Source organism: Loxodonta africana, chromosome 21, assembly GCF_030014295.1.
Source record: "Loxodonta africana isolate mLoxAfr1 chromosome 21, mLoxAfr1.hap2, whole genome shotgun sequence".
Classification (NCBI taxonomy): Eukaryota; Metazoa; Chordata; class Mammalia; order Proboscidea; family Elephantidae; genus Loxodonta; species Loxodonta africana.
This window is the reverse complement of record NC_087362.1, coordinates 72,227,172-72,254,512: the sequence shown is the minus strand read 5'-3', so window position 1 is coordinate 72,254,512 and position 27,341 is coordinate 72,227,172. Positions and strand designations below refer to the sequence as shown.

At 38.5% G+C, this 27,341-nt stretch overlaps 1 protein-coding gene across 4 annotated transcripts in view; it reads left to right on the top strand.

Annotated features, from left to right (window-relative positions):
* Window positions 1-23,772, top strand: part of URI1 (URI1 prefoldin like chaperone) — a 109,050-nt gene extending 85,278 nt beyond the window's left edge. For 3 of the 4 annotated variants that reach the window (XM_010596122.3, XM_064274110.1, XM_064274111.1), the window contains 5 exons: window positions 229-397; window positions 2,348-2,687; window positions 4,479-4,621; window positions 5,386-5,638; window positions 23,101-23,772. In XM_010596122.3, coding sequence (XP_010594424.1) covers window positions 229-397; window positions 2,348-2,687; window positions 4,479-4,621; window positions 5,386-5,638; window positions 23,101-23,283 — 1,088 coding nt within the window. In that variant the 3' untranslated portion in view covers window positions 23,284-23,772. The remainder of the gene's footprint in view (window positions 1-228; window positions 398-2,347; window positions 2,688-4,478; window positions 4,622-5,385; window positions 5,639-23,100) is intronic. The other variant, XM_010596124.2, reaches the window with a different exon arrangement.
* The last annotated feature ends 3,569 nt before the right edge of the window (window positions 23,773-27,341 follow it).

The following is a 27,341-nucleotide window of genomic DNA, read 5'->3' as shown; positions in this document are numbered from 1 at the left end:
GACTTCTCAAATGCCCCCAGGGTATCAGTGCTGCTGGTCCTCAGACCACACTGTGAGCAGCAGGGCCCTCAGAGACATCCAGCCTTGAAGTTCTCCTGTCTGGCTTAAAGACTATGCCTCCTCTATCCCAAAACCCCCTCTTAAAAAAAAAGTCTCACTAATTCTAGGTTTGTGCCTTTCTTTAAAGTTGGTATTAACAAACATATGTCTTTTTCTCTTTTTTGATAGTAAAACACCGAATTGCTCATAAACCTCACTCCAAACCAAAAACTTCAGATATTTTTGCAGCAGATTTTGTCAGTGATATAAAATCCAACGAATTGGTTGCTGATAAGGAACTGTGGGCTCGACTTGAAGAACTAGAGAGACAAGAAGAATTGCTGGGTGAACTCGACAGGTACCTAATGGCAAATTATTTTTCAAGAGAATTTGTTTCTCAGGACATACATTTTCTCATTAATTCTTTTCTTCATTAGTAAAATAATAGAAGCTTACTGAAGAAAATACCAAAAAACATATTATTAAAGTCTGTGTGTGAGTATATATAAAAAAAATAAATATTGATATTAAAATACCATTAATCCTCCCACCCTAAGGTAAGTATTAATTCTCTATTTTACTTTGGGGCTGTATATTCATGCACACGGCCATGCCTGTGTGTTCATAAATACTTAAAAATCAACATCCCTGTTTTTTGTTACAAGATTTCAGCCATATTTTATATAATAAAGTGATAGGACATATCATTTAGTTGATTTTAATAATTATGGATGTTTTATATATTAAATTTTAATGTATCATTTAAATGAAGTGTTTTCATACTACATTCAGATGTTGCCCTGTCATTGAATTTGTTAGAAAGAAAACTTTCTGTTATTCTATTACACAGAAGATAGCTATGAATTGGAGCCAACTTGATGGCACCTAATGACAACATCAATGCCGTAAAATATTTAATCTCCCTTTCCTTTTCTAAACTTTTCTGTTTGTTGAGCAGGTAATTTGTAATCTGGTCGGGTGGTCATGTGTATGACAAACTTACCCAAAGTGCTATTTAAAATACACTTTGGAACCCACTTAGAATTGTCAGAGTGCTAAGTGAAGTCTGTTACTACAGAAGTTTCTATATTATTTTCTTTAGATGAAGTACCATATGCCGTAATTGTTGTTGTTGGGTGACATTGAGTCGGTTCTGACTCATAGCGACCCTGTGCTCAACAGAACAAAACACTGTCCAGTCCTGCGCTGTCCTCACAGTTTGTTATGCTTGAGCCCATTGTTGCGGCTATTAATTAGTTTCTGTGAAAACTAGGACACAAAGCACAGAAGATATGTATTGTTCCTATTTATTTCACCTATAAATTCTTAGGTCCTTTTTGGATTAACTGATGTTTCATTTTTTTAAACAAGTTTGACTCTGGTGCTTTTCTTGGTCAGGATTCTCTTTCTGGTTTTGTATGATATTTTGGTTTTGTTGTCTTTTTGGCTTTGTTATTTTTGTAAAGTCTTCAAATCTTTAATAGAATGAAGCCTGATAAATATACGTGGGTGTTTAATTACAAATACATTCATGTGCATATGTGTAAATCCTTTATTTTTAAAAATTACAACAATACACGCTTGTTTGGCAGAGGCCTGGTGGCACAGTGGTTTAAGCATTTGGCTGCTAACCAAAAGATTGGCAGTTTGACTCCACCAGCCGAGTCCACCAGCCGCTCTTTAGAAACCCTGTGAGGCGGTTCTACTCTGTCCTGTAGGGTTACTATGAGTCAGAATTGACGGCAGCAGGGTTTTTTTTGTTTCAAATTATCCCAAGTACAGAAATAGGTAGAAAATAAGAGTGCATTCTATGGCATTAATTTCTAGTCTTTAAACAGAAATGCATATTCTTTATGAATTTCCTCCATATTTTTTTCCTGTATTATTTATTGTGTATGGCCAATATCCTTCTTGCGATCATCTCCTATTTTTGCTTGTACTTGAATAACTAACCTGCACAATTGCTACAGGAATTAGTGTTTTCTTTCTGTGTTCTTAAGCCAAAAGGTTGACAGTTCAAATCCACCAGCCGCTCCTTGGATACCCTATGGGGCAGTTCTGCTCTGTCCCATAGGGTTGCTCTGAGTTGGAATCGACAGGATTGGGTCTGATTTTTTTTTTTTTCCTTCTTAATTCTTTTAGAACATTTTTGCTTTTTTAACCTAGAATTCTAGTGGAGAATGATGAATTACTTGTAAACTCTTCTTCAAAAGCTTTTTTACTCACTGAAATGACCTATGAAATGTGTAATACCCTAAGTATGTAAAACTTTAGTATGTCTTTGATCTTGTCTCATCTACTTTACTAGTAGGCCTGATACTGTGATTGCAAATGGGGAAGATACAACATCTTCTGAAGAGGAAAAGGAGGGTCAGAACCCAGATGTGAACGTGGCACACGGAGAAACAGATGTTGTCATTCCCAGCAGTTGTCATCAGGATGTTACAAACTCAGAACTCATCAATGGTCCAGCGAGTAGTCAGCTGCATCATTCAGTGAATGGTTCAGATTCTTATTACAGTAATGACGATGATGATGATGATGAAGATGATGAAGATGGTGACAGTGAAGATGAACATGATGCTTTAGGGGCTGGAGATAACTCTGTACCAACAATATATTTTTCTCATACTGTTGAACCTAAAAGGGTTTGTATATTTTTGATTTTTTTTTTGCTAGTTTGCATATAACTTGAGCATTAAATATCATTTTTGATATTCTTTAAAAGAACATTAGTAACAGTGGTTAACACTGCTGATAGTGCCAGACAAGAAAACCTCTTCTTGCCTCTTGTTTTGACCAATTTATCTTAAAAAAAAAAGTCTAGTAATCTAACTAGTATTGGTCCAGTCTTCTCTGAGCCACAGTTTGAGATGTTTGGGGTCTGGCAGGGATCTGATTTGAGTGGCAGCTACTTTAACTCCTCTCATTCCTTCCCCAGAGAGTTTTCTTAGGAATCCTGAAGTTAACCTTGCGGATGTTTTGATGCGTTTAGGAAGTTTAAAGTGACTGTATTGGTTAATTTTTAATTATACCAGGTTGTTGTTTTCCATGTGGGCATAAAATGAATAGGAGCATCATGAGCAAAAAGGAGAAAGTAAAAATTAGTTCCTTTTCTGACAAATTAAATGTAAGCATCTGTGGGTAATCATAACTCTAGAATTTTGGCGTTTTAGAGCCTGGGGTTGACTGTAGAGATCTTCTTATACAGGGTTTTTAAGCTTTTCTTTAGTTTCAAAAGCCTTTTGTTTCCTCCATACTTAATGTAGAATCCCAGTATTTAAAACAGATCAGAGCAAGTTGGCTTTGGTTGAAGGAAGGCTAGGCTGCAGCACCTAGCCCGTTGCCTTGCCCTCTCCCTGCTCTGTATACTGCTCTGCAGAGCCACTGGGAATTCAGCTTTCTAATGCGTCTTTTTCAGGGGAACTTGAGGCCTGGAAGACCGTAGAGCTGTTTCGTCATGAAACAGGGACTTCTTTGTCTCATTTTGGTGCTCCTTGTACCACTGGGTATCGTTATAGGGATTGCCTATATCAGACTCGAGGGTCTGTGATTATTATTTAATGAAACATGTTTAATTAACACATTCGATATTTCTTAGGTTCCTTAAGTTACCCTTGCTTTAATATGAAGTGAAATAATCATATGGTTTCTTTCCTTTTTTTTTTTTTTTTAACATTCCGATACACTAAAGAGAGCTCTGTCTCCTAAATTCTTTGGAAAAAAATGACTGAGATGATTAGGTAGAAAAAGTTTGCTTTGTGATTCTTTTTCCAGGCTTTCAAGTTTCTCTCATTTTTATAAAACAGGAAGAGTAAATAATATTTGCAGGAATATTATGGGAAAGAACAGTTATTAATGTGGAAAGTGTGGTTTAAATGCTGAGTAGGCATAGAAGATACAGTAATCCTGAGCAGGGTTGGTTAAATAAATATTTTTTAGTCCTTTAATTTCTAAAAATTAGAGGTCTTTTGAAAATTCTAAGTAGTTAAGTACTGTCTAATGCTGCATTACGACTTCAGTTTTATATTGTCACTGAAAATTTGTTTTGGTTAACTATACCCTTTGTTTTGAAATACATGTTTTGTAGCCAAAAACTTTTATCAAAGTAACGAGGTAATGTTAACGCTTATAAGGAATCTAACCTTTAGTCTAGATGAGCTTTGCTTTCTATACAATAGTAAAGTCACTGGAGACAAGGATTAGTGATTAAAAAAGATGTACTTTAATGCTGGGAAGTATGACATATCCCGTGACCTTTTTTACTAAGTAGGGGTAGGGCCTTTTTTACCCTGTCGGACAGTGTGCGTCATTCTGGTATCAGAAATGTAAACTGCCTCTCTTACAGTTATTTCTTTAATTATAGAATTTTTTGGTTCTGGTTTTGGCCTTGATTTAATTTCTCAGAGGGATTATAATTTTTGCTGTGAAATGTTTAGGTTCGAATAAATACTGGAAAAAATACCACTTTAAAATTCAGTGAAAAGAAGGAGGAAGCGAAACGTAAACGGAAGAATAGCTCTGGCACTGGTCATTCTGCCCATGAGCTGCCCACGATCAGGACCCCTGCTGACATTTACAGGTGAGTGGTCGTCACAGACCACGGGGCCATCTGGTGCTCCCTTCCCGGCTGTTACAGGTGAACACTTACAGGTAAAGGTTGGGTGTGACATGGGCCTTCGTCGCCAGGTGAGGTATTCTGATGGGCTTAGCTTATTAGTCCATCAACGGGTTTTCCTGGAGCTGCTCAGCCACCCCAGCTTGCCAGAGCCGTTGGAATGTTCTGTGGCTTTTTCACTTTTTCCCCCCTTTTGCTAGTACTTTTGAAAACATTCCCAGCTGGCCTAGTCAGAAAATCTTGTGCATTATCTTCAGAAATAATTGTTTGTGGTCCTAGTGGCCTGGGGTGCTGCTTTCCTACACGGCACTGACATGCTTGGCGTGTGGTTCACCTTTTCACAGAGTGGAAGTTCCTTATACTATCTCAGGTTTTTGTTGTGGTCTGTCTTGAAAGCTACCATTTGAAAGTACCTATTGTTTTCACGACCGGTATTTGTAAAATAGTGAAAAATATCCTGTAGTTCTACTTCTGTGTGTAGAATTTTGGCAACTCAAACTCTTGTCACTCAGAACATGCTTATAAATAATGTGCTGTATTTTATTAAGCAAAAAATCAAATTTTTCAAAATAATACAAAATGTTTCCTCTGTGGCTGGAAAATTCATTGTGAATGTGAAATTTTTGAAGTTTGAATAAAACATTTCAGATTAATTCCTAGAAGAGATATTATAAATAAGTCACTGTAAATTTATCCTGTTTTACAGTTTTTTTTTTTAAATATTGTAGAGTCTTTGTTGATATTGTGAATGGAGAATATTTTCCTCGTAAGTCAATTCTGAAGTCTCGAAGCAGAGAGAACAGTGTTTGTAGCGACACCAGCGAAAGCAGTGCTGCTGAGTTTGACGACAGAAGGGGGGTGTTGAGGAGTGTTAGCTACGAAGAAGCCACTTGCACTGACGCCAGTGAGAACACTGTGGAAGGGGAGCAACAAGAAGAAGATTATCAAAGGAGACTTTCACCCATACCCGGCACACCTGAGGTTTGTTTGTGTACATGTTAATGCTTTACTTCATACAGTATCTCTGATCAGTTTTTGTTGTTCTGAGAGATAAAAAGGTGGTGGTAGCATATAATTCATTTTTCCTCTTTCAAATAGTTATTTTTGGAGTTGAAAAGATAGTTCTTTTTTTTTTAAGACAAAACAAAACAAAACCCATTGTTGCTAAGTTGATTCTGACTCATAGCGACCCTATAGGACAGAGTAGAACTGCCTCTTAGGTTTCCAAGGAGCGGCCGGTGGATTCGAAGGGCTGACCTTTTGGTTAGCAGGTGAACGGTTAACCACTGGACCACCAGGGCTCCATTTCTTTAAAAGAGGCCTTTTTTTTTTTTTTAAATAATTTTTATTGTGCTTTAAGTGAAAGTTTACAAATCAAGTCAGTCTCTCACATATAAACGTATATGCACCTTATCACATACTCCAACTTATTCTCCCCCTAATGAGTCAGCCAGTCCGAAGTATCCACCTGATGCAAGTTGCTCACTCCTCGTCAGTATCTCTCTCCAACCCATTGCCCAGTCCAATCCATGTCTGAAGAGTTGGCTTCGGGGATGGTTCCTATCCTGGGGCAACAGAAGGTTTGGGGACCATGACCGCCAGGATTCTTCTAGTCTTAGTCAGACCATTAAGTCTGGTCTTTTTATGAGAATTTGGGGTCTGCATCCCACTATTCTCCTGTTCCCTCAGGGGTTCTGTGTTGTGCTCCCTGTCTGGGCAGTCATAGGTTGTGGCCGGGCACCATCTAGTTCTCTGGTCTCAGGATGATGTAGTCTCTAGTTCATGTGGCCCTTTCTGTCTCTTGGGCTCGTAGTTATCGTGTGACCTTGGTGTTCTTCATTCTCCTTTGATCCAGGTAGGTTGAGACACATTGATGCGTTTTAGATCGCCGCTTTCTAGTGTTTAAGACGTCAGACGCCACACTTCAATGTGGGATGCAGAATGTTTTCTTAATAGAATTTATTTTGCCAATGGACTTAGATGTCCCCAGAAGCCATAGTCCTCAAACCCCCGCCCTTGCTCTGCTGACCTTCGGAGCATTCAGTTTATTAGGGAAACTTCTTTGCTTTTGGTCCAGTCCAATTGTGCTGACCTCCTCTGTATTGAGTGTTGTCCTTCCCTTCACCTAAAGTAGTTCTTACCTACTATCTAATCAGTAAATAACCCTCTCCCACCTTCGCTCCCTCCCCCTTCTCATAACCACAAAAGAATGTGTTCTTCTCAGTTTAAACCATTTCTCAAGACCTTATAATAGTGGCCTTATACAATATTTGTCCTTTTGCCTCTGACTAATTTCACTCAGCATGATGCCTTCCAGGTTCCTTCATGTTATGAAATGTTTCACAGATTCTTCACTGTTCTTTATTGATGCGTAGTATTCCATTGTGTGAATATACCATAATTTATTTGCCCGTTCATCCATTGATGGACACCTTGGTTACTTCCAGCTTTTTGCTATTGTTAACAGTGCTGCAATAAACATGGGTGTGCATATATCTGTTCGTGTAAAGGCTCTTATTTCTTTAGGATATATTCTGAGGAGTGGGATTCCTGGGTTGTATGGTAGTTCTATTTCTAGCTTTTTAAGGAAATGCCAGCTCGATTTCCAAAGTGATTGTACCATTTGACATTCCCACCAGCAGTGTATAAGTGTTCCAGTCTCTCCACAGCCTCTCCAACATTTATTATTTTGTGTTTTTTGGATTAATGCCAGCCTCATTGGAGTGAAATGGAATCTCATCGTAGTTTTAATTTGCATTTCTCTAATGGCTAATGATCGAGAGCATTTCCTCATGTGTCTGTTAGCTACCTGAATATCTTCTTTAGTGAAGTGCATGTTCATATCCTTTGCCCAATTTTTAATTGGGTTGTTTTGTCTTTTTGTGGTTGAGTTTTAACAGAATCATGTAGATTTCAGAGATCAGGCGCTGGTCGGAGATGTCATAGCTGAAAATTTTTTCCCAATCTGTAGGTGGTCTAATTACTCTTTTGGTGAAGTCTTTGGATGAGCATAGGTGTTTGATTTTTAGGAGCTCCCAGTTGTCTGGTTTCTCTTCGTCATTTTTAGTAATGTTTTGTATTCTGTTTAAGCCATGTATTAGGGCTCCTAACATCCCTATTTTTTCTTCCATGACCTTTATCATTTTAGTCTTTATGTTTAGGTCTTTGATCCATTTGGAGTTAGTTTTTGTGCATGGTGTGAGGTATGGGTCCTGTTTCATTTTTTTGCAAATGGATATCGTTATGCCAGCACCATTTATTAAAAAGACTATCTTTTCCCCAATTAACTGACACTGGGCTGTTGTCAAATATCAGCTGCACATATGTGGATGGATTTATATCTGGGTTCTCAGTTCTGTCCCATTGGTCTGTGTGCCTGTTGTTGTACCAGTATGAGGCTGTTTTGAGTACTGTGGCTGTATAATATGTTCTAAAATCAGGTAGAGTGAGGCTGCCCACTAAAAGAGTCCTTTTTTAAAATTGCAGCTGTTTCATCTCCCACGTATGATCCACAAACCATTTTATTGGGGTCCCTAAATTATTTTATATAATTATAAATTTTTTAACTGGATGATGGCATTGTTCAACTCGTAGCTTCTTCGATTTACGTGTATTTTATCTCAAGTGATCTAATTAATTCTAGATGTGTACATCTTCAATAATAATTTGTAAAAATTAATAGTCACCAACAAATACAATACAGGTACTACAATACTAAAATAGTTCAAAAAATCTTTTGTGAAAGTATTACCTGCTGCCAAGTTCTATTTCTGTGAAATGGGGATTTTAAAATACCTTAATTGGCGTATGTATTAAATTTCGACTAGAAAACCATTTAGCAGCTCATTTTAAATAAGTGACCACTAACCAGACCGTAGTCAGTTTTTAAATTCCTTGGTTGAGGTAAAAAACATATACATGGCAGATAATTACCTAAAGTCCTCTGTTTTGGCCTCTGCCAATGAAACTAAACTCGGGGGGGGGCGGGTTACGGAACCATTCCACAACCTGGTGGAAGCTGTGGACCCTCTCCTTGTAAAAATGAGGGTACACATTTATTCTTTCAGTCAGCACATTGCACATGATTTGATGTGCAGGCAGGGGGTAACTGGGAGATCGAAAAGTAAGAATTCCTGGCTACGAAATACACAGTTGGACTCTGTGACTTCCATTTTACCCACACTGTTTTTTTTTAATCTTTCATTTTGGCAGGTATTTTATGTTTTCAATTTAAACAGCAGTTAGGAAGACTGGAAACTCATACCTGTATCATACTGGTATACCTATTTGTCTATACAGTCAAGTACAGATAAAAAATGTACGTGTATGTATACAAATTCCACTCCTTGTACTAAATGATCCTTGGGTAATTGGGGTTGGAAATCATTAACATTTTAAGTATTCTAACTTATCTGATAGCTTTCTCTATTGTCAGAAAACAGGTAATGGATGTAGACTTTTGCCATTTTTAAGTATTTGAAAGTTAGGTGTTTCTAAGGTCTTATGGTAGTCGTGGTATAGCTAGAGCTAGAATCTGGAACTTGTTTACATTTCGCTCTTGTTAGCTTTGCACTTTGTATTGATCATTTAGTATATAAACCCAGTGCCCTCGAGTCGATTCCAACTCATAGCGACCCTACAGGACGGAGTAGAACGTAGTATATAGATGCTATAAATTTTTTAACACCAAAGTAGTTCATGAGAATGGCAGTTACTTTGAAAGAGCCTGTCTTAGTTCTCTAGTGCTGCTGTAATGTAAGTACCACAAGTGGATGGCTTTAACAAAGAAAAATTTAGTACTCACAGTTTCGGAGGCTAGAAGACCAAATTCAGGGTGCCAGCTCCAGAAGAAGGTTTTCTCTTTCTGTTGGCCCTGAGGGAAGATCCTTGTTATCAATCTTTCTTGGTCAAGGAGTTTCTTAGCACAGGGACTTTGTGTCCAAAGAATGCGCTATTTTCCTGGCTCTTGTTTCTTGGTAGTGTGAGGTTCCCGTCCCTCTGCTAGCTTCTTTTATATCTCAAAAGAGATTGATTTAAGAGCAGCCTAATCCTATAGATTGAGTTCTGCCTCATTAACATAACTGCCTCTAATCCTGCCTCATTAACGTCATAGAGGTGTTGTTGTTAGGCGCCCTCCAGTCAGTTCCAACTCATAGCCACCCTGTGTACAACAGAACAAAACACTGCCCAGTCCCGTGGCATCTTACAGTCCTTGTTATGCTTGAGCTCATTGTTGCAGTCACTGTGTCAGTGCACCTCATTGAGGGTCTTTCTCTTTTCTGCTGACCCTGTACTTTGCAAAGCTTGATGTCCTTCTCCAGGGACTGATCCTTCCTGACAACACGTCCAAACTATGTAAGATGCAGTCTCGCCATCCTTAACTTCCTAAGGAGCATCCTGGTTGTACTCCTTCTAAGACAGATTTCATTCTTTTGGCAGTCCATGGTATATTCAGTATTCTTCACCAACACCACAATTCAGGGCAGCAATTCTTCAGTCTTTCTTACTCACTGTCCAGCTTTCACATACATATGATGCGATTGAAAATACCATGGCGTGGGTCAGGCGCACCTTAGTCTTCAAGGTGACCTCTTTGCTTTTTCATAGAGGTAGGATTTACAATATATAGGAAAATTACATCAGATGACAAAATGATGGACAGTCACACAAAACTGGGAATCATGGCCTAGCCAAGTTGACACATATTTTTGGGGAATACAATTCAGTCCATAACAGTCTTTTCAGTATTATTATTATTATTTTTTAATTTTAAAATATTGTCTCTTTTTCAAAAGCATTTTAAATATACTAAGAAGGATGCATGCTCATCATGGTAAAATGGGGTTTTTAGTGAAGTTAGCTTAGAGCGTCTTTTAAGATCTGGATTCTGCCCAAGGTTTCAGAGTATTGTGGGAGGGAGGGAAAGTGCTTTGTTTTTTGGTTTCAGTGGTACGGTGAGGTTGGGGAGGATGGTTTTTTTTTTTTAATAATTTTCATTGCGCTTTAAGTGAAAGTGTACAAATCAAGTCAGTCTCTCACACAAAAACCCATATACACCTTTCTACACGCTCCCAATTACTCTCCCCCTAATGAGACAGCCTGCTCTCTCCCTCCACTCTCTCTTTTCGTGTCCATTTTGCCAGCGTCTAACCCCCTCTACCCTCTTATCTCCCCTCCAGGCAGGAGATGCCAACATAGTCTCAAGTGTCCACCTGATCCAAGAAGCTCACTCGTCACCAGCATCCCTCTCCAACCCATTGTCCAGTCCAATCCATGTCTGAAGAGTTGGCTTCAGGAATGGTTTCTGTCCTGGGCCAACAGAAGGTCTGGGGCCTATGACCACCAGGGTCCTTCCAGTCTCAGATCATTAAGTCTGGTCTTACAAGAATTCGAGGTCTATATCCCACTGCTCTCCTGCTTCCTCAGGGGTTCTGTGTTGTGTTCCCTGTCAGGGCAGTCATCGGTTGTAGCCGGGCACCATCTAGTTCTTCTGGCCTCAGGATGATGTAGTCTCTGGTTCATGTGGACGTTTCTGTCTCTTGGGCTCGTAATCGCCTTGTGTCTGGTGTTCTTCATTCTCCTTTAATCCAGGTGGGTTGAGACTAATTCATGCATCTTAGATGGCTGCCTGCTAGCATTTAAGACCCCAGACGCCACTCTTCAAAGTGGGATGCAGAATGATTTCTTAATAGATTTTATTATGCCAATTGACTTCGATGTCCCCTGAAACCAGGGTCCCCAGACCACTGCCCCTGCTACGCTGGCCTTCGAAGCATTCAGTTTATTCAGGAAACTTCTTTGCTTTTGGTTTAGTCCAATTGTGCTGACCTCCCCTGTATTGTGTGCTGTCTTTCCCTTCACCTAAAGTAGTTAGTGAATGCTCCTCTCCCACTCTCCCTCCCTCCCTCCCCCCTCTCATAACCACAAAAGAATGTTTTCTTTCAGTTCAAACTGTTTCTCAAGTTCTTATAATAGTGGTCTTATACAATATTTGCCTTTTTGCAACTGACTCATTTCACTCAGCATGATGCCTTCAGGTTCCTCCATGTTATGAAATGTTTCAGAGACTCCTCACTATTCTTTATCAATGCGTAGTATTCCATTGTGTGAATGTACCATAATTTACTTATCCATTCATCTGTTGATGGGCACCTTGGTTGCTTCCATCTTTTTGCTATTGTAAACAGTACTGCAGTAAACATGGGTGTGCATATATCTGTTCGTGTAAAGGCTCTTATTTCTCTAGGATATATTCCAAGGAGTGGGATTGCTGCATCGTATGGTAGTTCTATTTCTAGCTTTTTAAGCAAGTGCGAAAATCGATTTCCAAAGTGGTTGTACCATTTGACATTCCCACCAGCAGTGTAGAAGTGTTCCAATCTCTCCACAGCCTCTCCAACATTTATTATTTTGTGTTTTTTGGATTAATGCCAGCCTTGTTGGAGTGAGATGAAATCTCATTGTAGTTTTGATCTTTGTCACTCTGATGGCTAATGATCGTGAACATTTCCTCATATAACTGTTAACTACCTGAATATCTTCTTTAGTGAAGTGTCTATTTCGTATCTTTTGCCCATTTTTTAATTGGGCTATTTGTCTTTTTGCAGTTGAGTTTTTGTAGCATCATGTAGATTTTAGAGATCAGGTGCAAATGAGAAATGTCATAGCTAAAAACTTTTTCCCAGTCTGTAGGTAGTCTTTTTACACTTTTGGTGAAGTCTTTGGATGAGCATAGGTGTTTGATTTTTAGGAGCTCCCAGTTTTCTAGTTTTTTTCTGCATTCTGTTTATGCCGTGTATTAGGGCTCCTAACGTTGTCCCTATGTTTTGTTCCATGATCTTTATCGTTTTAGATTTTATATTTAGGTCTTTGATCCATTTTGAGTTAGTTTTTGTGCATGGAGTGAGGTATGGGTCTTGTTTCATTTTTTTGCAGATGGATATCCGGTTACGCCAGCACCATTTGTTAAAAAGGCTGTCTTTTCCCTGTTTACCTGTTTTGGGGTCTTTGTCGAATATCAGCTGCTCATATGTGCATGGATTAATGTCTGGATTCTCAATTCTGTTCCATTGGTCCATGTATCTCTTGTTGTACCAGTACCAGGCTGTTTTGATTACTGTGGCGGTATAATAGGTTCTAAAATCAGGTAAAGTAAGGCCTCCCACTTTGTTCTTCTTTTTCAGTAATGCCTTATTTATCCAGGGCCTCTTTCCCTTCCAGATGAAGTTGGTGATTTGTTTCTCCATCTCATTAAAGAATGTCCTTGGGATTATGATCGGAATTGCATTAAATGTATAGATTGCTTTTGGTAGAATAGACATTGTTATAATATTAAGTCTTCTTTCCATGAGCAAGGTATGTTCTTCCACTTAGGTAAGTCTCTTTTGGTTTCTTGCAGAAGTGTACTGTAGTTTTCTTTGTATAAGTCTTTTACATCTCTGGTAAGAGTTATTCCTAAGTTTATTTTATCTTCTTGGGGGCTACTGTAAATGGCATTGATTTGGTGATTTCCTCATCGATGTTCTTTTTGTTGGTGTAGAGGAATCCAACTGATTTTTGTATGTTTGTCTTGTATCCCGATACTGTGCCGAACTCTTCTATTAGTTTCAGTAGTTTTCTGGAGGATTCCTTAGAGTTTTCTGTGTATAAGATCATGTCATCTGCAAATAGAGATACTTTGACTTCTTCCTTGCCAATCTGGATGCCCTTTATTTCTTTATCTAGCCTAATTGCTCTGGCTAGGACTTCCAGCACAATGTTGAATAAGAGTGGTGATAAAGGACATCCTTGTCTGGTTCCTGATCTTAACATGGGAATGTTTTCAGGCTCTCTCCATTTAGGGTGATGTTGGCTGTTGGCTTCATATAAATGCCCTTTATTATGTTGAGGAATTCTCCTATTCCTATTTTGCTGAGAGTTTTTATCATGAATCAGCGTTGAACTTTGTCAAATGCCTTTTCTGCATCAATTGATAAAATCATGTGATTCTTGTCTTTTGTTTTATTTATGTGGTGGATTACATTAATTGTTTTTCTAATGTTGAACCATCCCTGCATACCTGGTATGAATCCCACTTGGTAATGGTGAATTATTATTTTTTTTTTAATGTTGTTGAATTCTATTGGCTAGAATTTTGTTGAGGATATTTGCATCTACGTTCATGAGGGATATAGGTTTATAATTTTCTGTTCTTGTGGTGTCTTTACCTGGTTTTGGTATCAGGGATATAGTGGTTTCATAAGAAGAGGTTGGTAGTATTCCATCCTTTTCTATGCTCTGAAATACCTTTAGTAGTAGTGGTGTTAACTCTTGTCTGAAAGTTTGGTAGAACTCTGCAGTGAAGCCTCCCGGACCAGGGCTTTTTTTGTTGGGAGTTTTTTGATTACCTTTTCAAGCTCTTCTTTTGTTATGGGTCTATTTAGTTCTTCTGCGTCTGTTTTCTGTTAGTTTAAATAGGTAGTGTGTTGCTAGGAATTCATCCATTTCTTCTAGGTTTTCAAATTTGTTTGAGTATAGTTTTTCATAGTAATCTGATATGATTCTTTTAATTTTAGTTGGGTCTGTTGTAATACCCCTGTCTCATTTCTTACTTGGGTTTTTTGGTTCCTCTCCTATTTTTTCTTTTGTAAGGTTGGCCAGTGGTTTATCAATCCTGTTGATTTTTTTCAAAAAAGCAGCTTTTGGTCTTGTTAATTCTTTTAATTGTTTTTCTGTTTTCTATTTCATTTAGTTCAGCTCTGATTTTTATTTGTTTTCTTCTGGTGCCAGAGGGTTTCTTTTGTCACTCTCTGTGTATTCATTCAAGTGGTAGGGATAATTCTTTGATTTTGGCCCTTTCTTCTTTTTGGATGTGTGCGTTTATTGATATAAATTGGCCTCTGAGCATCGGTTTTACTGTGTCCCAAAGGTTCTGATAGGAAGTGTGTTCATTCTCATTGGATTCTCTGAATTTTTTTATTCCATCCTTAATATCTTCTATAATCCAGTCTTTTTTGAGTTCAGTTTCCAAGTGTTTGATTTCTTTTGCCTGCTTTTCCTGTTATTGATTTCCACTTTTATGGCCTTATGGTCAGAGAAGATGCTTTGTAATATTTCAGTGTTTTGGATTCTGCTAAGGCTTGCTTTATGACCTAATATGTGGTCTATTCTAGAGAATGTTCCATGTGCACTAGAAAAGAAATTATACTTGGTTGCTGTTGGATGGAGTGTTCGTATATGTGTATGAGGCCAAGTTGTTTGATTGTGGAATTTAGATCTTCCGTGTCTTCATTGAACTTCTTTCCGGCTGTCTTGTCCTTCACCGAAAGTGGTGTATTGAAGTCTCCTACTATTATTGTTGAGCTGTCTATCTGACTTTTCAGTGCTGATAGAGTTTGTTTTATGTATCTTGCAGCCCTGTCATTGGGTGTATAAATATTTAACAGGGTTATATCTTCTTGGTGTATTGTCCCTTTAGTTATTATATCGTGTCCTTCCTTATCCTTTCTGATGGATTTAACTTTAAAGTCTATTTTGTCAGAAATTAATATTGCCACTCCTGTTCATTTGATTATGGACTGGGTTGCTCGATATATATTTTTCCATCCTTTGAGTTTTCATTTGTTTGTGTCTCTAAGTCTAAGGTGTGTCTCTTGTAGGCAGCATATAGACGGATCTTGTTTTTCAATCCATTCTGCCACTCTCCGTCTCCTTGTTGGTGCATTTAGTCAGTCCATTTACATTCAGGGTAATTATGGATAGGTGTGAATTTAGTGCTGTGATTTTGATGTGTTTTTTTGTGTGTTGACAGTTTCTTTTTCCCAGTTGATTTTTTGTGCTGAGTAGATTTTCTTTATATATTGTCCTTTTTCATATTTGTTGTTGTTAATTTTGTTTCTGCTGAGTCTGTATTTTTCCCTTGTATTGTATTTTGATAAGTAGGATAGTTTGTCTCCTTTGTGGTTACCTTACTGTTTACCCCTATTTCTCTAAATTTAAAACTAACTTTTATTTCTTTGTATCGCCATATCTTCCTCTCCATATGGAAGGTGTATGATTATATTTCTTAGTTCCTCTTTATTGTTTTAATTTTCTCTTCTTTTATATAGTAACATTGCTGTTACCCTGTTGGACCTTTTTTTTTTTTTTAAATAATCTTGCTTTGTTTTTTTTTATTTCCCTGTCTGGGTTGACTTCTGGCTGCGCTGCCTAGTGTTGTAGTCTTGGGTTGATACCTGATAGTATTGATTTTCTAACCAAAGAACTCCCTTTAGTATGTTTTGTAGTTTTGGTTTGATTTTTACAAATTCCCTCAGCTTGTGTTTATCTGGAAATGTCTTAATTTCACTTTCATATTTAAGAGACCGTTTTGATGGATATATGATTCTTGGCAGGCAGTTTTTTTCCTTCAATTTTTTAAATATGTCATCCCATTGTCTTCTTGCCTGCATAGTTTCTGCCGAATAGTCCGAGTTTAATCTTATTGGCTCTCCTTTGTAAGTGAGTTTTTGTTTATCCTTTACTGCTCTTATAATTCTCTCTTTATCTTTGGTTTTGGCAAGCTTGAGTATAATATGTCTTGGTGACTTTCTACATCTATTTTATGTGGAGTTCGATGAGCATCTTGGATAGATATCTTCTCATCTTTCACAATACCAGGGAAGTTCTCTACCAACAAATCTTCAGCCATTTTCTCTGTATTTTCTGTTATCCCTCCCTGTTCTGGTACTGCAGTCACTCGTAGGTTATTTTTCTTGATAGAGTCCCACATGATTCTTAAGGTTTCTGTATTTTTTTAACTTCTTTTATCTGATTTTTCTTCAAATATATTAGTGCCAAGTGATTTATCTTCGAATTTAGAAATTCTAGCTTCTACTTGCTCAGTTCTGCTCCTCTGACTTTCTATTGAGTTGTCTAATTCTGTAATTTTATTGTTAATCTTCTGAATTTCTGATTGCTGTCTATGTATGGATTTTTCCAGCTTATTAAACTTTTCATTATGTTCCTGAATAATCTTTCTAATTTCTTCAGTTGCTTTATCTGTGTGTTCCTTTGCTTCTTGTGCATATTGCCTCATTTCCTTCCTGATGATTTGAAGTGTTCTGTATATTAAACTTTTGTATTCTGCATCTGGTAATTCCAGGAATGCACTTTCATCTAGAAGATTCCTGGATTCTTTGTTTTGAGAGCTTGTCGAGGTGATCATGATCTGTTTCATTATGTGATTTGATATTGACTGTTGTCTCTGAGCCATCTATAAGTTATTGTATTAGTTTATGCTTGCTTAGTGTGTTGTAGCTGCTTGCTTTGTTTTGTTTTGGTATACCCTTATGGTTTGCTTGAGTGAGCTAGCTTGATTATTTTCACCTTTGGAGCTGTGGTGTCCCGTCTCCAGCTGGCTAGAGCAGTTATCAGGTATATCAGTCTAGGAGTCCATTCAGTTTTCTTGTATGAATTCAGCTCAGGTTTCCAGGTAGCTGATCATCAGGTGTGTGGTACAGGCTCTGTCCTACAGTCTTAAGAGGTGCAGGGGTGATTTGCGTATATACCTGTATCTGATTGCAGCAGGGGATCACGCTCTGAACAAGGCAGGGGACTGAGAACCAACTCCCAGGTGTCTCTGAGGAAAACGTGTCTCTGGTCCCTAAAGCATGCTGGTGGGTGGGTTCTGCAGAGGGACCATGGGCACCTAACATTTTTGGTTGTAAGGACTTGGAGGTACCAGTTATCTTTGGACCCCTGTCACAGGTGGCTGGGTGACCTGAGTGGAGCTACCAGTCCTTAGGTCCCTGATGTGGGTAGGTGAGGACCTTGTTTAATAGGCAAAGCATTGTCAAACATCAAACACCCACCTCTCCACTGCACAGCTGAAATGGTTGGAGTCTGCCAACAAGGGCCTATTCTCCCGAAGTAGTCCCACACAGGTCCGTGCAGAAGGGAAAGGTGCTCATGGTCCACGGATGGTTTATGCCTGGACAGGAGCCACTTCTGTCCTGAGTTCCCCCGGTTAATGGAGCTAGTAAATTATCTTTTTCCCCAGTTGCAAATTTTTTCCTTCCCCAAGGCCGAGAGGATGGCTCTAGGTGCTCACCAGGGTCTATCTCAGGCCCAGGGATTCAGCTGCTGAAGCTGGCTTGGGGCGGGGGGTCGGTAAAATATACGCAAGCACTTAGCTTTTGCCAAGAGCGCCATTCTCCTCAGGTTCCAGAGGTGTGAGTAGGCTGTGTGGCTGGCTGCTTCTCCTTGAGGAAACTTCAGCTGAACGCTAGTACTAGCCTACCGCCACTGGCACCGCTCCCGCCACTCTGGGAATGGTGCTTGAGGGCTCCCCACGATTCTGGTCCGGTAACTCCTCTCCACTTCTGAACGGTCTCTTCCTTTCCCTGCCACTCAGTTCGTTGTCTAAGCTTGCCTTTGATGCTCAGGGCTCCCAGCTTGTCATAAAGTTTTCTTGGGTCTTTGTTGTAAAGAGGGCTCACCGGAAGCGTCTGTCCATCCGCTGTCTTGGCTCCGCCATCTTGGCTCCGCCTAGAGGATGGTTTTTTGAACTATTAAAGACTTGTATTAATGAATTTTGAAAACTGATTTTACAAAGGGAAGCAAAATATGTATGAAAATTTTACATGTCAAAATTTAGTTTGGTCTGTTGTAATATTGCCCATCTCATTTCTTATTCAGGTTATTCCCTTCCTCTTCTGTTTTTCTTTTGTCAGTTTGGCCAGTGGTTTCTCAATTTTGTTGCTTTTTTCAAAGAAACAGCTTTTGGTCTTGTTAATTCTTTCAGTGGTTTTCATTTCCTATTTCATTTAGTTCAGCTCTGATTTTTATTATTTGTTTTCTTCTGGTGCCAGAGGGTTTCTTTTGTTGTTCTCTATTTGTTCAAGTTGTAGGGATAATTCTTTGATTTGGGCCCTTTCTTCTTTTTGTATGCGTGCGTTTATTGATATAAATTGACCTCTGAGTGCTGTTTTTGCTGTGTCCCAAAGGTTCTGATAGGAAGTGTTTTCATTCTCATTGGATTCTCTGAATTTCTTTATTGCATCCTTAATGTATTCTATAATCCAGCCTTTTTTGAGTAGGGTATTGCTCAGTTTCCAAGTGTTTGATTTCTTTTCCCTGCTTTTCCTGTTATTGATTTCCACTTTTTATGGCCTTATGGTCAGAGAAGATGCTTTGTAATATTTCAGTGTTTTGGATTCTGCTAAGGCTTGCTTTATGACCTAATACGTGGTCTATTCTAGAGAGTGTTCCATGTGCACTAGAAAAGAAAGTATACTTGGTTGCTGTTGGGTGGAGTGTTTGTACATGTCTGTGAGGTCAAGTTGTTTGATTGTGGAATTTAGATCTTCCGTGTCTTCATTGAGCTTCTTTCTGGATGTCCTGTCCTTCACCAAAAGTGGTGTATTGAAGTCTCCTACTATTATTGTTGAGCTGTCTATCTCACTTTTCAGTGCTGATAGAGTTTGTTTTATGTATCTTGCAGCCCTGTCGTTGGGTGCATAAATATTTAACATGGTTGTATCTTCTTGGTATATTGTCCCTTTTGTCATTTTACAGTGTCCTTCCTTATCCTTTCTGTTGGATTTAACTTTAAAGTCTGTTTTGTCAGAAATTAATATTGCCACTCCTTCTCTTCTTTGGTTGTTGTTTGCTTGATATATTTTTTTCCATCCTTTGAGTTTTCATTTGTTTGTGTCTCTAAGTCTAAGATGTGTCTCTTGTAGGCAGTATATGGAAGGATCCTGTTTTTTAATCCATTCTCCCACTCTCTGTCTCTTTATCGGTGGATTTAGTCCATTTACATTCAGGGTAATTATGGATAGATATGAATTTAGTGCTATCATTTTGATGTGTTTTTTTTGTGTGTTGTTGACAGTTTCTTTTTCCCACTTAATTTTATGTGCTGAATAGATGATATATTGTCCTTTCCTCATATTTGTTGTTGTTGATTTTGTTTCTGCTGAGTCTGTATTTTATTCTTGTATTTTATTTTGATGACTAGGATAGTTTTTCTCCTTTGTGTTTTCCTTATTACTTATGCCTGTTTTTCTAAATTTAAACCTAACTTCTACTTCTTTGTATTGCCGTATGTTCCTTTCCATATGGAAGGTGTATGACTCCATTTCTTAGTCCCTCATTATTTTTTTAATGTTGTCTTCTTTCACAGAATAACATCGGTGTTACCCAGTTTTTAGTGTTTTCTTTTAATCTTGATTCATTTTTGTGATTTCTCACTCTGGCTGGACCTCTGCTTGCTCTGCCCAGTGTTCTAGTCTTGGGTTAATACCTGATAGTATTGATTTTTTAACCAAAGAACTGCCTTTAGTATTTCTTGTAGTTTTGGTTTGATAAAGCCTCTGTTTATCTGGAAATGTCCTAATTTCACCTTCATATTTGAGAGACAGTTTTGCTGGATATATGATTATTGGCTGGCAATTTTTTTCCTTTAAGTTTTTATGTAAGTCCTCCCATTGCCTTCTTGCCTGCATAGTTTCTGCCGGGTACTCCGAGCTTATTCTTATTGGCTCTCTTTTGTAGGCGACTTTCTGTTTATTCCTAGCTGCTCTTAAATTTCTCTCTTTGTCTTTGGTTTTGGCAAGTTTGAGTATAATATGTCTTGGTGACTTTCTTTTAACATCTACCTTATACAGAGTTCGTTGAGCATCCTGGATAGATATCTTCTCATCTTTCACGATATCAGGGAAGTTTTCTTCCAAGAAATCTTGAACAATTCTGTCGGTATTTTCTATTATTCATCCCTGTTCTGGTACTCCATTCTCTCATAGGTCATTTGTCTTGATAGACTCCCACATGATTCTTAAGGTGTCTTCATTTTTAAAAATTCTTTTATCTGATTTTTCTTCAAATATATTAGTGCCAAGTGATTTATCTTCGATTTCAGAAATTCTGGCTTGTACTTGCTCAATTCTGCTCCTCTGACTTTCTCTTGAGTTGTCTACTTCTGTAATTTCATTGTTAATCTTCTGAATTTCTGATTGCTGTCTGTCTATGGATTTTTCCAGCTTATTACATTTTTCCTTATGTTCCTGAATAATCTTTGTGATTTCTTCAATTGCTTTATCTGTGTGTTCCTTGGCTTGTTCTGTGTATTGCGTTGTTTCCTTCCTGATGCCTTGAAGGGTTCTGTATATTAATCTTGTGTGTTCTGCCTCTGGTAATTCCAAGAACGCACTTATCTAGAAGATCCCTTGATTCTTTGTTTTGAGAGCTTGTTGAGGCGCTCATGGTCTGTTTCTTTATGTGACTTGATACTGACTGTTGTCTCTGAACCATCTATAAATTCCTGAATTAGTTTATGTTATGCTTGCTTACTGTGTCGTAGCTTCTTGCTTTGTTTTGTTTTGATGTGCCCACATGGTTTGCTTGAGGGAGGTAGCTTGATTATTTTTACCTTTGGAGCTCTGACGTCCTATCCCCAGATGGCTAGAGCTTTTATCAGTCATATCAGTCTAGGATTCTATTCACTTTTCTTGTATGAATTCAGCTCAGGTGTTCAGGTAGCTGATCATCAAGTGCATGGTACAGGCTCTGTCCTACAGTCTTAGAGGGGCAGGAGTGATCGGTGTAGGTACCAGTATCTGGTTGCAGCAGTGGGTCATACTCTGAACTAGGCAGGGGGTTGAGAATTGTCTCCCACGTGTCTCTGAGGAAAGTATTTCCCTGTTCCCTAGAGCATACAGGTGGGTGGGTTCTGCACACGGACCATGGGCACCCAATGTTTTTGATTGTAAGGACTGGGAGGTGCCAGTTATTCCTGGACCCCTGTTGACAGGTGGCTGGGTGACCTGAGTGGAGCTACCAGTCCTTAGGCCCCTGATGTGGATAGGTGAGCACCCTGTTGGATAGGTGAGCACCCTGTTAAATAGGCAAAGCAACATCAAACCTCAAACACCCACCTCTCTGCAGCACATCTGAAACGGATGGAGTCTGCCAACAAGGGCTTAGTCTCCTGAAAAAGGCCCACAGAAGTCCATGCAGAGGGGAAAGGTACTCAAAGTCCACGGACGGTTTATACTTGGACAGGAGCTGCTTCTGTTTGAGCTCCCCCAGTTAGTGGAGCTGGCAAATTATCTTTTCCCCCAATTGCAAATTTATTCCTTCTCCAAGGCCAGGAGGATGGCAGTAGGCACTCAGCAGGGCCTATCTCGGGCCCAGGGAAGTCAGCCGCTGAATCCAGCTTGGGAGCGGGGGCGGAGTGGCGCAGTAAAATATAAGCAAGTAGTTAGGTTTTGCTGAGAGCGCCATTCTTCCCTGGTTCCAGAGGTGTGAGTAGGCTGTGTGGCTGGCTGCTTCTTCCTTTGGAAACTGTGGCCTAATGCTAGTACCAGCGCGCCGCCGCTGCTCCCAGGAATGGTGCCTGAGGGCTCCCCGCGATTCAGATCCGATAACTCTTCATGGGTTCTGAACCATCTCTTCCTCTCCCTGCCCCTCAGTTCATTTTCTAAGTTTGTCTTTGATGTTCTGGGCTCCTAGCTTGTCATAAACATACTCATTTCGCTTGTTTTTTCAGGGCTTTATTGTAATAGGGCTTGCCGGAAGCGCCTATCTATTCTGCCATCTTGGCTCCACCTCCCTCGAAATTTAGTTTGAACATAGTAAGGTTTTGGAAGATAGAAGGAGAGATTCCAAATACCAGAAGTCTTTTCTGAAAAATTTCTAACAGTCCCTTGAGTTTTAGATGTGTCTTTCATTATATTTCCAGCATTTCGTACACATTTAATTTTGTTCCAATCGAGCGTATAGTTGATGAGATTAAGTCCAATAAACACCTAGTTGAAATTAAAAAATCATTTTTTGTGGAACCTCTTATAATCGCCACATTGAATTAATTGTATTAAACTTGAGGCCTAGGCTTATTCCTAGGAGTACCAGCACTTGTTTTCAGCTTTCTACTTATCTCTTAAATACAATTGAGGCAAAATACAACTAAATATTGAAATAATTGCATAAATGAATGCCACCAAAGAGATGTCAGTACTGCTGAAACTAAGCTATTGGCTAGCAGCTAGCATGGCCAGGCAGGACAGCTTATTCATCAGCTGATACAGGAAAGCCTGAGTTTGACACCTCGATAGCATTTTGGGGTTTAATACGTTGTTTTTTACAGCATGAGCTGGGTGTAAATGGAATGTCTGAAAGTTGAGGACTTTTTTAAATCCATAGGTTTTATCCCAGATAAAAGATGCATTTTACATTTGTTTTCTTGCATGTATACTCTACAAATCTGTACTTATATTTGGGGTGTAACGAAGGAATATTTTAAAGGTACTTGATTTCTCTGAACAGTTTATATTTTGTTATTATTGTTTTTCTTCCATGTGAAAAATCCTGCTAATTTACTTTTAAAGAAAAGAAATTAGTCTAATTGGTGAATACAGGATAAAGATTTTCTGGGAATCTTATTATTTCCATTTTGTTACCTTATTCTGAATTTTCTCTTCTAGGCTTTTTCTGGAACTGTAATAGAGAAAGAATTTTTATCACCCTGCTTAACACCACACCCAGCCATTGCTCATCCTGTGCTACCCACCATTCCAGAACGAAAAGAAGTTCTGTCAGAAGTATCCGAAGAAACTACCAAGAGAGTTTCAAAGTTCAAAGCTGCCAGATTGCAACAGAAGAACTAGGCCCTGCCTGGGAAATGGGAGTTCATATCCTAAAAGCTAGTTTTGCATTTGTTTAGAATACATACAGCAAAATGTGTTTCGTGTAGTTTGAAATAAGGCATCCTGAGTTAATTTGGCAGCAAGCTGTCTTACCCTTATCAGTGGTATTAAAAAATTAAAGTAAATATTTGAGTACTTTAATATTCCACTTGTTTTGTTAATTTCCTGGATATTGTCAACACTCTTGTCTAAGTTTACCTTATGATGCAGTGGCAGCATTTTGAATTATTATAAAAGAATACTGTTCAGATGTATTGTTTTTGTGTTTTGAACTAAATAGAGGCAGTTTTGTAACAGCTGTGATGTTGTGCATACCATATGGACCATTTTAAAGAAACTTTTAAAATTTCAAATAGATTCAACAATTATATTTCATTACTTGCTTCAGCATTTTAAAGGCACTTTAAAAAAAAAAAAAACCCTACTTCTCTGGTAGGTTTTGCAGCTAGGTAGCTATTTAAAAACACCCTTGCTCCTGAATGTCATATTGTAGTCTCTGAGGCAGGAAGCTTCCCGTACCCTGTGCGAAAGTTTCTCTGATTGGAAGAATGGTATTTTGTCAAACATTTTTTTTTCGAGTAAAAATTTTATGGAACTTGGTCTCTAAAATGTTGTGAACTTTGTGATTGAGAATTGAAGATAGAAATGTCTTTTTTTCATGTACATGCTACACACACCACACGACGGAGCTTTGAGTTCTTACTACTCCCCAGGCACTTTTCCCTTCGTGTGTGCGGTTGTAACTGGAATGAGGTTTTGGGAGAAGGGAAGGATGTCTAGATGCTAAAAATTAAATTTTTTAAGTCAAAAATTCTTGTGTTTTAATCTTCTACATTTCATTCTATAAGGCTACTTTCATACTAGTAAATAGCTGAAGTAAAATATTTACTTTTAGGAAAACTATTTAAAATAGACATTTATTCTAACATTGAAAGTTACACTGCAAGTGTTAATCGTTAGCTTGATGCATGCTAAAATACTGCAGCTTCCACACAGCATTCTGCATTGGTGCTAAAATAAGCCATCAATGCCAGTCCACCCTCTCTTCAGGGCTAAATATTTAAAGGTTATTTATAGCTTCTTTAATGAATTCTTGCTTAAACAAAGTGAAATTATGTCCTAGAAAAGCAGAAGCTATTTGTAACTAGAACAGCCTATCTGTAAAAGTTTGATGAATATGTATTTTAATAAGAGGGTGGGATTTTGAGTCCTCACTGGATAATGGATAGTTCAGAACAGGGGCCTGATTTTGCGACGTCTCCTAAAAATATAGGTTTTTTTTCTTCTTTAGTAAATTTTGATCAACTGTGCACGTATGTTGTAGTTAGGAACTGTTTTCTTCTTAGTCCATCCCACCCCAAACAAAACATAACTACAAATCACACACACACACAGACTGCTGTTCAGGTAAGCTTTTTGTGCTGGAGCCCCCCACCTCATGTATAACAGAATGAAACGTAACCCAGTCCTGGGTGGTCTTCACTATCTTGGTATGTTTGAGTTTGTTTTGGCTGTTGGTAACAAAAATAACCCACCCACTGCCGTCAACTTGATTCCGACTCATAGCGACCCTATAGGACAGAGTAGAACTGCTCCATCAGGTTTCTAAGGAGCACCTGGTGGATTCGAACTGCTGACCTTTTGATTAGCAGTGTAGCGCTTAACCACTATACTACCAGGGTTTCTGATTACAAAAATAGAACTCATGATATCTTAGTGTGGATCAATGAGATCGTATTTGTAAAGAGGTTATAACAATGTAAGTAAAAAGCACTTGATAAATTTACTTGTGATAATCATAAAAAGAAGATAACTTTTCTTTTTTTAAATAGAATAAAATGGTTTCAACCAGTGCCCTTCAAAATGTTATAGGCACAGCAGTCATTTGAGTAACATGTTAATGGGGAGTGTTTTTCCTGTGGGTCTGGCATGAGATTCAGCATTTCTTACAAGTTTCTAGGTGGTACTGATTTTGCTGGTCTGAGGCACATATTTTGAATGGCAAAGGTTTAAACTTTAGTTATAGCTATATTCTTACGTAAATCTTGAGTTACCTGTTACCTGTGAAGGTGGTAATTTCTGGAGGGTGATGAAGAGTTGCTCTTCATGATGTAAAATGTCTGAGAACTATCCGTAAGTAAGCAAGAGACACTGTGAGCCAGATGTCTGAAGAACAAAATAAGTCTTAAAAATTTCCATTCGTATCATAATTTGATATCAGGAATTGTTACAACCTAAAGAAGGAGTGTAGCTTTCAGGGCCAGTGACATAGGGTCGCTAGGCTTCAGTGCTAATGAAACTTGTTGATTTTCTGAACCCCCCCACCAAAAAAAAAACTTTATTATAGGATTATTGTGATGTTATCATGATAGTCTTTGCAGACATGTAGTTTTAAAGAGTACTGTCATTAAATAGTGTTTCATGTTCATAAACTTCATTTTGTGCCTGCTGCTGTTTCTGTGGTTTGTGCTACTTCCTTCAAATAGGTCTTTCCGCATAGAATAAGATGGTGGTAGAAGCAAAGAAAAAGTGTTTGATAACATGTTTTAATATCTTCCTTGAACACCAGATGTAATTATGTTGCCCATATAGCTTTAGTGCTTTAAATTGTAATTTGAAAATAGCTTTCTTTTCAGTATTAAATTCAAGTTACAATGGGATAAAATGAAGCTGATCTTAAGTGTTCTGTTTTAAACGGTTGCAAAACAGAACAGCAGCAAGAGACTTTTTAAGTTTTTATTTTGAACTAATTTTAGACCTATAGAAAAATTGCAAAAATAGTACACTCGTCATCCAGCAGCACCGCTTGCTGTCAAGTTGATGCTGACTTACGGTGACCCACTATGCGTCAGGGTAGAACTGTACCCCACGGGGTGTTCAGTGGCTGAGTTTTCAGAAGTAGATTGCCAGGCCTCTCTTGCAAGGTGCCCCTGGGTGGACTTGAGCCTCTCTGACCTTTTGGTTAGCAGCCAAGTGTGTTAACGGTTTGCACCACCCAGAGCCTCCACTCTTCATCCAGCTTCCTCTGATGTTACATCTTACATAACCGTCATACAGTTATCGAAAGCAGGAAACCTATGTTGTTGGGATACTGTTAACTAAACTACAGACCTCTTTGGAATTTCACCAGTGTTTTCACTAATGTTCTCTTTCTGTTCCAGAATCCCACCTAGGGTGTCACCTTGCATTTGCTTATTACCGCTCCTCAGTCTCCCCCAGTCTGTGACAGCTCTTCAGTCTTCCCTGGTCTTTCACACTTTGACACTTTTAAATGGGGTGTTTCTCGATTTGAGTTTGTCTTACGTACTCATATGATTAGAGTGAGGTTTTGCATTTTGGCAAGAGTATCATAGCATTGCATCAGGCCAAGAGGTTTCTATTAGTGGTGCGTACTAGTGCGTATTCTGAGAGGTTCATAAATTTGACATGTTCCTCACGACCACTTGGTTAAGATTTTGTCTGCCATGGTTCTTCATCATAACATTTCTTTCTTTCCCTTTGTAGTAAATAAATATCTTGGGGAAGATATTTTGAGACTATGCAAATATCCTTTTTCTCCTCAAACATAAGCCCACTAATTTATGCATTCATCGGTGGATCTTGTCTGCCACAGTTAGTACTGTGGTATTTGCCTAACAGTTTTTCTATTTCACTCTTTTCTTCTACATTACTTGGAATTCTGTAATGAAAAACCCTGCTTCCTCATTTATTAATTTATTCTGTTTATGTCAGTATCAACTCAGATATTTTATTCTATGGGTTAAAATACAATACTTTTATGTTTTCTTGCTTAAGTTATTCCAAATTTGACCCTTAAGAATTCCTTCAAGTTGGCTCCTGAGTTCTTTGCTCCTTCTTGCTTTCTGACACCACAAAATGTTACAGGCTCATCTTGCATTTTTTCTGCCCGAGCCCTGGAACCAACTACTTCCCCAAAGAGCCCTTGTTCCTTTGATTGGAGAATGGTGTTTAGAAATTAACATCTGGGTGCTTAGGTGTGCTTATTGCCATTGGGGTAT